At 42.6% G+C, this 13945-nt stretch overlaps 1 protein-coding gene across 1 annotated transcript in view; it reads left to right on the top strand.

Annotated features, from left to right (window-relative positions):
* Positions 1 to 13945, top strand: part of CTNND2 (catenin delta 2) — a 672820-nt gene that overhangs the window by 642938 nt on the left and 15937 nt on the right. The window contains 1 exon segment of the mRNA XM_040353393.1: positions 2117 to 2239. Within this exon segment, the coding sequence (XP_040209327.1) occupies positions 2117 to 2239 (123 nt within the window).

Below are 13945 nucleotides of genomic sequence, written 5' to 3'. Positions count from 1 at the left end.
ATTGATGTAAGCTGATGAGGCTGCACTGATAGGCTGCACTTATGGGCACTAATAGGATACACAGATAGGCACTGATAGGTGGCACTGATGGACACTGATAAGTGGCACTGATGGGCATTAATCAGGAGGCACTGAAGGGGCTGCACTGATAGGTGGCACTGGTAGTCAGTGGTTAGCAGTAATGATGGGTACTGATAGGTGGCACTGGTGGGCACTGGTTAGCAGCACTGGAGCTCACTGTGGGACCGATGTCCCTTTTACAGAAGACGGTTAATGTTTTCTTCCGATTACCGGCTTCTGTTTACATTATGTGATCAGCTGTCATTGTTTGACAGCTGATCACATGGTAAAGAGCTGGTTGTTAATGTCCTTAACAATGATAACTCCTTTGCTGTCAGCAGGGATTCCCTGCTGATAGCTACATGTAAACAAAAAAAGGGCACACGGGCAGGGGCCACCCAGTGATTAATTGACCCCTGTTGATGACTTCACATGATGTCTCCACCCTCCTTGTGACCTCATTGGCCTGGCCTGGCCTCCTCATTTACTTAAGCGTTGGGAGGAAGTGGTGTATCAGTTGGTGGAAACTAAGTATTGGGAACGTCTTTTTTTTGTAAACAAGGCATTTCCCTGTTCTGCCTAGTGACAGGACAGTGATCTACTGCTCCCTGTCATCGGGAGCAGTGATCACTGTCTTGTCACTGGTAGCCCAGCCCCCTCACAGTTAGAATCACTCCCTAGGACACACATAACCCCTTCCTCGCCACCTGGTAGTTAACCCCTTCCCTGCCAGTGTCATTTACACAGTAATCAGTGCATTTTTATAGCACTGTTCGCTGTATAAATGACAATGGTCCCAAAATAGTGTCAAAAGTGTCAGATGTGTCCGCCACAATATCGCAGTTATGATAAAAATCGCAGATCACCGCCATTACTAGTAAAACAAAAAATGCTATAAAATTACCTCTATTTTGTAGACGCTATAACAAACCAATCAATATATGCTTATTGCGATTTTTTTTTTACCAAAAATATGTAGAAGAATACATAAACTGAGGAGAATTTTTTTATATATATATTTTTGGGGGATTTTTATTATAGCAAAAAGTAAAAAATATTGCTTTTTTTTTAAAATTGTCGGTCTTTTTTTGTTTATAGCGCAAAAAAAAAAACGCAGAGGTGATCAAATACCACCAAAAATAAGCTCTATTTATGGTAATAAAAGGACGTTAATTTTGTTTGGGTGCAACGTTGCATGACTGGGCAATTGTCAGTAAAATCGATACAGTGCCGAATAGCAAAAAATGGCCCGGTCATTGGGCAGACGATTCTTCCAAGGCTAAAATGGTTAATGCCCTAACTTGACTTTTCTTCCTGGTTTGCAATTTCAGAAATACCCCTGGGAACCCATCCTGCCCCTCCCCTCCCTCCCCTATCCCTGTTCCTATTCCCCTTGTGCTATCCCTTAAAGCCTAATTTAATCAGACTACCGCTATCTCCAATCCACGTGAGGTTGCAAATACACCCGAACTGCCCATCCCACATAACATTGTTATCTACTTAAATATGACATGATATTGTCTACAGACTTCTGTTTCCATTGCTGGGTCAGGATACTCACTACTTGATATTCCTGTGAATCGTTGTCTTCTTCCTCACTATGCCGTATTGCAACTTTACAACAGAATGTCTAATTGGAGATATTCTTTGTAATCCAAGTGCTTTTTTGTTAACAAAAATCTATAATTATAATTCAAAAAGAAAAAAAGGGCATAGTAGTGAAATTGCAATTTGGGCCACCAGTGAAGTATCTTAGCAGGAACACGTTGCTGGGATATGCTGTTCTGTGACTTGCAATCCATGTGCATTACAGCTAGTGCTCACGGTAGGGAAGAATGGAAGCTGTAAAGAATACACATATCTGACAGTACTATGGATTGTAGTGAAGGCCAAGCCATATCTTCAAAATGCTCAAACACATGTGTATGAACCCCCTTTGTTCTTCAATAATTGGTTTAACGACTCCAGTGTGGTGACTTTACATTGTGTGAAACAAACTTACACCAGATAACAATATCTCACTTGTATTTTATTTTTTTATTTCATATTTTTAAAGCAAGCGCACCTGCATCCCCCCGGGAAATGATCAATCTGAAAGAAAAGAAAGCAGACTTTGAAACAACTGGGTCAAATGCCACATACAAAGGGGAGCACACATCTAGAAAGGACACAATGCCAGGTACAGCTAAAGTTTTTCGATTTATTGTATGTAGAGAAATAATATGGAAGTGCATGTGCTGTTTGTACTTCTGTAGCAAAACATGCTTTGTCATTCACTGAAAATATATAATGCATTGTTAAATAGGGCTGTTTTTTATGTAAATAATTTTATTTTTATATGTCTTAGCCATGTACAGTAATCTAATTGTGAATGTATTCTAATACTGTGTGGTCTTTAAACTATTTTGCCTACTTTTTTTTTTTTTATGACACAATCTTTTGGGGATACATGAACACTTGCAAAATTTCAGCGATGTACAGCGATGAAAGCTTTGGCAGACCTTCATCCCCGACTTGGGTGACATTGCAATAACATTTGGGGACACCAGCAGCTGAAACTCCAATGTCTTTGGCCCTGGATCCTCCTCCAGCTTGGTGTTCTGCTCCCTGACACAAGGCTTTTACTCCTTCAGGTGTCAGCTGGGTCCACTCTTCTGGGGGTCACTAGAGCAATGGGGCCTTCTTGACAGAGCGTCTGCATCTTTGTTCCCGATCCTGGTTGATACTTCAGGCTGAAAGTAAACCCCGATAGGGCAGCCAACCTTCTGCTCACTTTCTAATTTGGATTTGTGGTGTGGTGAGCAGTTGAGCACCGGTCTTTGTTCCCTAAACCAGGGTGGGGCGCCCCCCTTTAGGCAGTATGGGAGACATAAGCGTTGGATGAGGGAGTGTCAATGAGCCCCAAACCTCTTATGAGGAGTACTCAACATCTCCAGATACAACCAGATGCCCAAGAATGGTGTTGTCATTTCCTTTACTTAGCTTGTGGATGTCTCCATCCATTGGTGCATCCGGTAACCCTTAGTTCCCCACATGGTGTTCCCTTCACAGGCCCATTTGGCTCCTGGGTGTATGGGCCTAAGCTGTGATATGCTGTGAAAGTTCCTGTTTAAAAGTTCCAGTGCAGGCTGTTTAGAGTTCGAGTGTGAGGGATAGATTGTCCTTTTTGTGGCAATCCCAGTGGACAGTTTCCAGTATCCATGTCACAAAACAAAAAAACAAAAAAGAAAACCATGTGGGGGGAGGGTGTGTTTAAAGTTAACTACCTATTTTAGCTTCTTACCCCTCTTCCCAACAATCAGTCGCCTCCCATAGTCCACCACCCAAGGTCCACCACCCATTTCAGGAGCCCAATCAATGGCTCGAGTGTCAGTTATGGGGCAGTATTGTAGATAGTGTTTAACCGGGGAAGACTACCAGCTGGTATAACCACTTTAAATCAGGGGAGGGTGTCAGTTAGTTTCGACAGGGGGGGGATATATCAAAAGGAGTATCAGGAATAAGGCACTATGTGCATTGGATGTGTGTGTATGGTCTCACCGCAGTGGCAGCCGTAGATGTGATGTGATGCGGGATCTTCGTCTGCGGCCACGGAGAGCGGGATCTCCTCTGACTTGAGCTGCCCGGGCAGGTGGAGAAACTTGGTAGAGCTTGTAGCCAATCTAGAACATCCATTGGATCCGTGTTAAAAAAGTAAAATAGTGCAGGGAGATCTGACGGTGAGCATAGGGTGAAAAACTGTGACTGTTTCTCGAAAGTCACTGCTATTGGGAAGCCCCAGCTGTAGGTAATTCCTACAATGCTGGGCGACTTCCAGTACAGGCTTCAGCATTGCTCTGCATTGCAGGGTGGCCCGTGAGAGATCTGGCAGGATTTGGATGATAGCCCCATCGAATTCGGTGTCTCTCACCTCCCATGCCCTCCGTAAGATAATTTCCTTATGTGTGTATTGATGGAGCGTGCAGATCACATCTCTTGGGTGATTCGGATCCGCAGAACGAGGTCCCAGAGCCCTATGGATCCGGTCAAAAGACACATTCGGTGGGAGTGTGTCTCCAGCAATGTTCCTAAATATGGCTAGAGCGGTTGCTTCTAGGTCCTCTGTCCCAGTGGCTTCGGGCAAGCCCTGGAGTTGCAGTTTGTTTCTCCTACTGCGGTCCTCCATTTCTTCCAGGCGCAATTGCTGAGTCAGAATGGATGTCGCTTGTACAGCCTGTGCATCCTCTACTCGCCGCAGTCTCTGTTCCAGGGCTGTCACTGTGGCTTCCCCTTCTCCCATTCTCTCTGTTAGTGAGGTGATGTCTTTGTGGACTGCATCTATGCCCTTATGGTGGGATGCTTCTAGCTTGCTGGCCAGGGATTCAATGTCCGCTCTCGTAGGCAGAGTGCCCTAAGCTCCGCATCTGCCTGCAGGGTCAGTGGTGTGAGATGCGAGTGGAGTGAGTCCTGGGAGTCAGGGCGGAATATGATGGTGTGCCAAGGTCTCCCTCCGTGGTGTGAAAGGCAATGGAGGACGCCTGGGGCTTGTGTGGTGAAGAAATCACATGCCTGCTTTGCCTCGTGATGTCCACCATCTTAGGGGCCGGAGATGATCCTGCGAGCTGGGAAAGTAACCTTGGATTTCTCCGCCTGCCTGTGCTCTGGAAAGCGGCTTTCTTCTCTGTTTCCCTCTCCGCTTCCCAGCAGAGTACATGCCGTGTTTTCTGGTGATTATGACTGAAATAAGGGCTGGAAAGGCCAGGATGGACCAGGAGCTCCACAAGAAGAAGTCCTTACTCGGCCATGTCCAGACCACGCCCCCATCAATTTATTTTTTAACTGTCTCTTTCTCTGTGTGTGGAGGCAGCCATTTTGGTCAGAGTCTTCTGGAAAAAGACAATAAGCAGCAGGAAGGAGAACAATGATCATCACAGTAGTGACCTTACTAATTCTCACTAAAATGATGGGTAAGAGACAGTAATGACATCTAATCATGTAAACGTATACAGTAGCTATGAGGTTATAGGCACAGTAAATTACAGAAAGTAAACTGCCATTTTTTGAGAGAAATAAAATAAAAAAATTCAGGGTATTGATAGGACACATTTAACTTGTGTCAAGTAATACAGCAAACAATGGGGGGCCCCAGTTCCTGCGCCCCTATGTGGATGAGTAGCGGTACATTTTACCCCTACTCATTCACCCAAAAAAGTGTCAATAAGAAAGAAAAACACAAACGACGTCAGCCGCCACCCCTGGACCCAAAAAAGAAAACGATCCACCCACAAGGAAGGCTGACCGCCGAATGCCTGCAACCCAGTTTGACAGTTCTTAAATAGGTAAGGATGGGGCCATCCACCTGGTGCCCCCGCCCCCTTGTGACATCACCGACCAGTGCATGCTAGGGCAGTGTACTTTTTTTGATTGATAATCTACATCGGGGGACGTTGTTTTTGTTTTTTTTACTTTTTTTAATAAATAAATGATCAAAAACAGTTTTTTTTTTCTTATTACCACCTTTTTTGGTGAATGAGTAAGGATAGAATGTACCCACTACTTATTCACACTGGAAAGCGGGATCTGGGGGGCCCCCTTCCTGCCTTCAGACCCCCACAACCACCACCCAGGCTTGTCAGGAAGAGGCCCTTGTTCCCATCAACATGGGGACAAAGCGCTCCTCCCCCATTCTGAGCGGCATGCTCGCTGCCAAGCTGCGTGCTCGGATAAGGGTCTGGTATGGATTTTGGGGGGGACCCCGCACCGTTTTTTTTCATTTTGTTTACAATTTTTTCAAATTCAAAAACAATTTAGATCCATTGTTAATCATACTGCCCGCCACCATTTACGGACCCAAAAAATGAAAAACAAAAACACTCACCCGTGAGGAAGGCTGGTCGCTGAATGCTTGCTCTGCTGGGTAGGGCCTGGTATTGATTAGAGGGGACCCTATGCCATTTTTTTTTCACTTTTTTCTGTCACCTGCAATGTGTTTTTTATTATTTTATTTAGCTGTCAGCAGGGAAGCTTATTGACAGCTGATGACTCATCTGTTGTTAATGACGCTGCAGCTGGCAACCAGCTATTTACTGTGCCCTGATTGGCCAAAGCTTTGCTCAATCAGAGCTTAGAATGCACTGTGCAGATGGAACTTATCCCTTCTTTTTTACAAGTACTTGTGTATTCAGAATAGTTATGATAAAAATGCTTAAATGTACAATATACAATAGTTTATCTGAACAATTCATTTTTATATGTAATATACTCTTGTACCTCCAAATTTTCCTTTAAATAAAAAAGTTTGTGAACAAGAAAAAGAATGCACTGTGCAGCACGCAATGCATTGCGGGGCGCTCGGCAGGCCCCATTCACACCTGAGCGATTTTCTGCTTGAAGCTCATAGCTCTAAAACGCTCAACAAGCCAAATCCCATCAATTTCTTTTTGTTTACAAACTTTTTTTATTGAGGTTAAATTGTGGTACAATAAGAGCCGGTTGGGGCGACCTGGGATCCGACTTGAAGTTGCCCCAAGTCGTCCCAAGTCGCGTGGTTGAGAAAATGAATGGAAGTGAATGGGAGCCGTCTTAATGTACACTACTGAAGTCGCTCCGACTTCAGGAAAGGTTCCTGTACTACTTCAATTCGACTTCTAGGCAACTTGTAGGCAACGTGTACCCATTAATTTCAATGGAAGCTGCCTCAGAAGTCGGATCACTGTCTTAACTGAAGCAACAATACAGGAAGATAACATACATTTATCAGGCAAACCCCTCCCTCCCCCTCCCTCCCACAGAGCTGATGGTTGTTTGATTGGCCACTGGAAAGCCTCCTGTCCTGGAGGTGACTTGAAGTTGCCTTGTACTGTCCTGGAGGCAACTTAAAGTTGCCTTGTAAGTTGCCTGATGATTCATACTCAAGTTGTGTCCAAGTTGCCTCCCAAAGTCGTGCTGGAAGTCGTGTTGCCCCTGTGTGAACCGGCTCTAAGAGGTTTCAATTACAGTAAAATAACATAAAAAGGTTATTCAGTTAGATAATTATTGAAAAATAGACAAGTAGAAAATATATGGATACAATCTATCAAGTGTTCTGTACAAATAAATGCTTGTACAATAGTGTACAATATATATATATTGTAAGGGGTTAGCTCGGTAGCGGGGTGTGTGACCCCTTGGATGGGTTCACCACACACTGAATTTATACAGACAGGCAGTCGAAGACGGTTGAAAACAAAGATTTTGGTTTATTCTTCCATCTTGCTGGAAACAAGTGCAAGCATCCAAACAGCATAAACAAAATCAAACATAAAATAAACCCTGGCCACTTGGGGCATCTATCTTCACCACACAGGAACCTATCTATGGAGTCTGGCACAGCCTAGTGCTGGGCAGACACTGCTGGTCATACAGCAGAAAAACAATAGTCTTTTAATTTTTATCACACAGAAAAATCAAACACCTCCTCACCTCCTCAGAAGACTTTCAGTACACTGCTCTCCTTACTCACAAAGCCTCAGGATGCAGCAATTCAGTGGTAATCCTCTGGATTACTTATATAGGCCTTAATTGCCTCATTCTGAACAGCTGAAGTTTTTCAACGCCCTTTTCTGGCTACTTTTGCAGCCGACGCCTAATAACAATTGGTGTATTGTCTAAACAAGGCAGAAATGTATGTCCCGTCTGTGACAACACCCACAGATTTACCTGACTTCCTGTCACAATATATACACCGTATTTATCGGCGTATACCGCGCACTTTTTTGCCCTTAAAATCAGGGCAAAATCGTGGGTGCGCGATATACGCCGATGCTCGTTTCCGCGCTGTGTTTGAACGCAGCCGCCGACATATACTGAGCGCAGTACACTCGGCCATGCTCAACTCCCCTTGCGTTTATGCGAGAGAAGCCAAGAGGAGCCGAGTGTGCCCGAGTGTACTGCGCTCGGTATATGTTGGCAGCAGCAGCGGCGTTCAAACACAGCGCGGGAAGCGGGGATCGGCTCAGAGACCAGCGTGGGAGAAGCGGGGAGGACACCACGAAGGCCGCAGACGGATGCTGGACTGGACAAGGCCGCCGATGGACGCCGGGCAAGACACCAAAACTGTAAGTAATAAAAAAAAATCAGGAATTTCACGTCCAGATTAGGGGTGCTCGCTATACGCCGGTGCGCACAATAGGCTGATAAATACGGTAATGGAAAAAAATAGAAATATACATTTGAACTAACATCGCTATTCAATTGTTTGCATTTCTGAACAATACATCTTCATGTGAGAACCAAGAGTCCCATTTTTTTATTATAAAATTGTATAGAGTGGTATAAAAAGTAAAAGATTTTTTCCATCTGGTTAATGGAACCTATTCTTGTTTTTAATTGATTCATTGGAATTGAGGAAGATTTCCAGTAATAGGCTATGAGCCAATGAATTGCTACACATATGGTGTGAACCAGTCTCATATGAGTTATCAATCCTTTGATTTTAGTGAATAATAGACAGTTATGAAGTGTGAGATTTATTTGAGAACCTGATATCAATGTTGCAAAATTATTTTACCGATTCCATAATGGACCAAAGTTACAACCTCTAAAGCACATATAGGGTACCATAGGGAACATTTTGTGTAGTTTGGTAGGTGTATAGTACCACCTAGTAAATAATTTGGTGACCGACTAATTGTAATGGATTTGGTACATTTGTGAAGAGAGGGATATGTTACATTCGAACTCCCATTTCTGCATGTATGTAGGGATGGGCTATCTGTTAGAGTTTTGGGGTGTTCGCGGCAAATTCGAAATTCCTTTAAAAGTCTATGGGAGAAATCAAAAGTGCTAATTTTAAAGGTTAATATGCAAGTTATTGTCATAAAAAGTGTTTGGGGACCTGGGCCCTGCCTGAGGTGACATGTAGCAATGCCAATTTTTTTTTTTTTAAAACTGCAGTTTTTTCGGGAGCAGTGATTTTAATAATGCTTACAGTTAAACAATAAAAGTGAAATTTCGTACCTGTGGGTGTCTGTGGTAGGTCTGTAAAATAGCGCATGTTTCCTGTGATTAGAAAAGACCCTGCACAAAATGACATTTCTAAAGGAAAAAAAGTCATTTAAAACTACTATACCTATAATAAATTGTCGGGTCCCCCTTAGTCCATTACCAGGCTCTTTGGGTCTGGTATGAATACTAAGGGGAACCCTGAATGGAAAAAAGGGTGGGGGTCCCCCCCAAATTCCATATCAGCCCCTTCAGGTATGGTATGGATTTTAAGGTGGACCCCGCACCAAAATAAAAAAAATGGCGTGGGGTTCCCCCCAAAAATCCATACCAAAGCCTTATCCGAGCACGCAACCTGGCAGGCTGCAGGAAAAGAGGGGGGACAAGAGAACGGCCCCCCTCCTGAACCATACCAGGCCACATGCACTCAACATGGGGTGGATGTCCCATGTTGATGGGGACAAGGGCTTCATCCCCACAACCCTTGCCCGGTGGTTGTGGGGGTCTGCGGGCGGGGGGCTTATTTGAAAAATTCCTTATACCCGCAAGTAGTTTTGAATTACTTTTTTTCCTTTAGAAATTTCATTTTGTGCAGGGACTTTTCTAAACACGGGAAACGTGCTACTTTACAGGCATACTATAGACACCCCCCAGGTACAAAATCTAAAGGAATATTTCACTATTATTATTTCATTTTAAGCATTATTAAAATCACTGCTCCCGAAAAAACTTCAGTTTTTAAAACTTTTTTTGCATTGATACATGTCCCCTGGGGTAGGACCCGGGTCCCCAAACACTTTTTATGACAATAACTTGCATATTAGCCTTTAAAATTAGCACTTTCGATATTTCATGTTCGTGCTCCATAGACTTTAACGGTGTTCGCGTGTTCGAACAAATTATTTGACTGTTCGCATGTTCTGCTACGAACCGAATCGGGGGGTGTTCAGGTTTATCCCTACATGTATGGTAATTTCTCTTAAGCATTTATGCTTACCATGTGATGATATATATTTGAGATTAGCCCTTGTCCTGTATGGTATTTCTGACAAACTTTTTCATAAAATGAAGGAGGGTCTGTATTTGAGGTTTGGAAGTGTGAGTTAAAAAACTGCCTACTCTGTAGAAATGTTCATTCTTGGGGATTTGGTACTCCTTTTGTATAGAGGAGAAAGAAGTGAAGTTACAATTGTCTATAAACTTACTAAGATCGGTTCAATTATTATTAATCCACCATGAGAAATCTGTGGATCTGTGCTCCTCTAATGGGAATTTAGGATCACCTATAAAGGTGGCTAATGGGTGGGTGGATGAGGACATGTAAAATTTTTTGTTGTAAAGTTTCCACATTTGGAAAAATGCTTATAAACGCTGTCTTACCCATGGGCCTCGATGCGTATGATTGTTGTACCATCTGGTTTCTTGTTGCTATGGTATCCGGTACAATATTTTTACTCCACAGAAGACCTGATAACGAGGGGAAGATTGGATTGAATCACTCTCAAACTTGACCCATATAAATTTTGGTTTTGGTACATGAGATTGGGCCAATTGTGACCAACAGGCTGCAAGATAATGCAACCATAGATCTGGTAATCCTAAACCCCCTCTCTTTTGTTGTTTATATAGTACCAATTTGGAGAGACGGGGGTGAGAGTCTGCCCATACTAATTTGTTAATTATCGATTGAAATTTTGTTATTACTGATTTATTCTAATAGGGATTGCTCTGTACATATACAATAATTTGGGTAGTATAGGCATTTTTATGGTGGTAATCCTACCCAAAAAGGAAATGTGATAGGACTTCCATAGTTTAATCAAACCTGTTAGTTTTTGTATTAACGGGAGGTAATTCTTGGCAAATAAATTCTTAATATCCAGATTTAGGTGGATACCCAGATATGAGAAAGATTCAGTTGACCATATGCAAGGGAAAGAGTTACAAAGTGAATTAAATTGTTTAGGGGATTTATCAATTGGCATTCCTAAGGATTTAGAAATATTTGAGCGAAACACTAAGGTTTGTAGCAGATTAGGTAATGCAATATTAGGTTGTGTGAGAAACAGTAGCATGTCATCTGCGTACATGCTTAATTTGTAATTACCATTACTGGCAGCAAACCCTTTGATATTGGGGTGAGCTGTGGCCATGGGCTCTATGGCTAATGCAAATAAGAGAGGGGACAACCCTGTCTTTTGCCTCTACCCAATTAAAAAAAAAAAATGAAAATTGCAACCTGGTATTCTTATTCTTGTGAAATAGTTATTGTATAAAGCATGAAAGGTTTGTAGGAATTCACCTTGAAAGCCATATCTGCGCAGTATAACATCAAGATATTTCCATGAGATACTGTCAAAAGCTTTATTGATGTCCAAACTTAAAAACAGTACAGCTCGTGATTTGAGATTTGCGTCCTGAATAACATTCGGCACTAGACAAATGTTATCCGCTACTGTCTGCCTGGGATAAATCATGATATGGGGAGTTCATTGAGGGAATTATTGCAGAAAGTCTGTTTGCTAAAAGTCTACTGACAATTTTGAAATCATTATTTATTACCGAAATCTGTCTGTAATTTTGTGGTAAGGTATGGTCTTTTTCTAGTTTAGGGATCAATTACATATTTGCAAGAAGCATTTCTTCTGGGAGAGGATCACCTTTAACCACTTGCTTACTGGGCACATATACCCCCCTCCTGCCCAGGTGAAATTTCAGCTTCCAGCACTGCATCGCTTTAACTGACAATTGCGCGGTCGTGCGACGTGACTCCCAAACAAAATTGACGTCCTTTTTTCCCCACAAGTAGAGCTTTCTTTTGGTGGTATTTGATCGCCTGTGCGGTTTTTATTTTTTGCGCTATAAACAAAAAAGAGCGACAATTTCGAAAAAAAATACAATATTTTTTACTTGTTGCTATAATAAATATGCCAATTCAAAAAAAAAAACTATTTTTTTTTCTCAGTTTAGGCCGATACGTACTCTTCTACATATTTTTGTTAAAAAAAAAAAATCGCAATAAGCGCAAAAGTTATAGCGCCTACAAAATAGGGGACAGAATTATTATTTTTTTATTATTTTTTTTTACTAGAAATGACGGCGATCTGCGATTTTTATTGGGACTGCGACGTTATGGCGGACACATCGGACACTTTTGACACATTTTTGGCGCCATTCACATTTATACTGCGATCAGTGCTATAAATATGCACTAATTACTGTATAAATGTGACTGGCATTGAAGGGGTTAACACTAGGGGGTGAGGAAGGGGTTAAATGTATTCCCTGCATAGTGTTCTAACTGTGGGGGAAGGGGGGTGACTGGGGGGTGACCGATCTGTGTCCCTATGTACAAGGGACACAGATCGATCTCCTCTCCAGAGACAGGACGCTGTCTCTGTGTGAGCCGGCAATGAGAGATGATCTCATATGTTTACATATGAGATCATCTCTCATTGGCCACACAGATCGCATTGCAAACGGCCACTCTGATTGGCCATTCGCGGCGATCTGTAATTGGCTGTGTCCAAGGGACACGGCCAACACAGAGTTTCCCAAAGGGGCGGACGTCAATTGACGTCTAGTTGGATTTTTAGATCCGCGCTGTAGCCGTCATTCGGCGTTAGCTCGGGTCTCAGGAGGTTAAAATACTATCATATAATGAAGTTCATTTTGGGATCAGGATATGAGTGAATTGCTTATAGTAATGGGAGGAAAATCCATCTGGGCCAGGGGCTGAATTTTTTTTGAGTGATTTTAGAATTTCTCATCTGAGCAAGGGACATTTCATTTGTCAAGTTGTGTTGTATTTGTTGTTGGAATAGGGATTTTTTTTCCAGCCACACTTGAGCTGAGGAAGGGATGAGAACATTAGGGGCTGATAGAAGATCTGAATAAACTTTTTGGAAAATGGATATTATTTCTTGTAGGTGGGTGACTAATTGATTAACGTTATTCTTTAGTTTAGTTTAGTTTTCTAGCAAACATGGTCGAATAAAAGTTTCTAGAAAGGAGAAGCTTCGCTTTAGACCAGCGAAGCAATTTTTCTGCCTTAAAAGAAAGCAGGGAATCTAATTCTGTGTATTTTTGGGAAATTAAGGGGTCACGTGTATTGACATGTGTTTTATAAATTGTTTGTAAATCTTTGGTTAGAGGATTTTTCCCATTTTTCTCTATTTCTATTTTCAGCTATTTGATAGGACGGCCTCGGAGTACAACCTTTTGGGTTAGCCAGAGAGTTGTGGGTAAAATTTTGGGGGTAGAGTTTAATTAAAAATATTATTCTATAGCTGAGGCTAATTCTTGTTGGTGGAGGGGATCTGTTAACCACTTCCCACCCAAGGACGTCATATGACGTCCTGGACTTTCAGTGGGGATATCTAAAAATAATGCATGCAGCTACAGGCATCATTCAGATATCCATCTCTTCAGCCGGCGATTCTGTGCACCATAAGAATGATCATAGCGGCAGTTCCGCCGCTTGATAGTTCTTATAGGCGACGGGAGGGGATGTCCCCCCCTCCCGCCGCCTCCGGTGCTTCTCCGGGCTCTCCAGTGCCATCGGAGACCCGGAAAAACGATCTTCTAGCGCCGGATGAGAGGCATAGAGATGACTGGTGACCAGATGGTCACCAGTCATCTCTATGATCTGCGGCAGCCCGGGCGCGATGTTATGATGTCACGCCCGGGTACCGGAATGTAAACAAAGCCGCAATCGTGGCTGAAAACATGAGATCCGTGAATTTTTTTTCACGATCTCATGCTTTACAGCCTGGAGGAGAGATGTGGGGTCTTATTGACCCGCATCTTTCATTAAAGAGTACCTGTCACAAACCATTCCTATTACAAGGGATGTTTACATTTCTTGTAATAGGAATAAAAGTAATAAAAAAAATGTAAAAAAAAGTGTAAAAATAAAATAAAT

Source organism: Rana temporaria, chromosome 5 (assembly GCF_905171775.1).
Source record: "Rana temporaria chromosome 5, aRanTem1.1, whole genome shotgun sequence".
Taxonomy (NCBI): Eukaryota; Metazoa; Chordata; class Amphibia; order Anura; family Ranidae; genus Rana; species Rana temporaria.
Note: the sequence above shows the minus strand (reverse complement) of the source record. Positions and strands in the feature narration are given on the sequence as shown.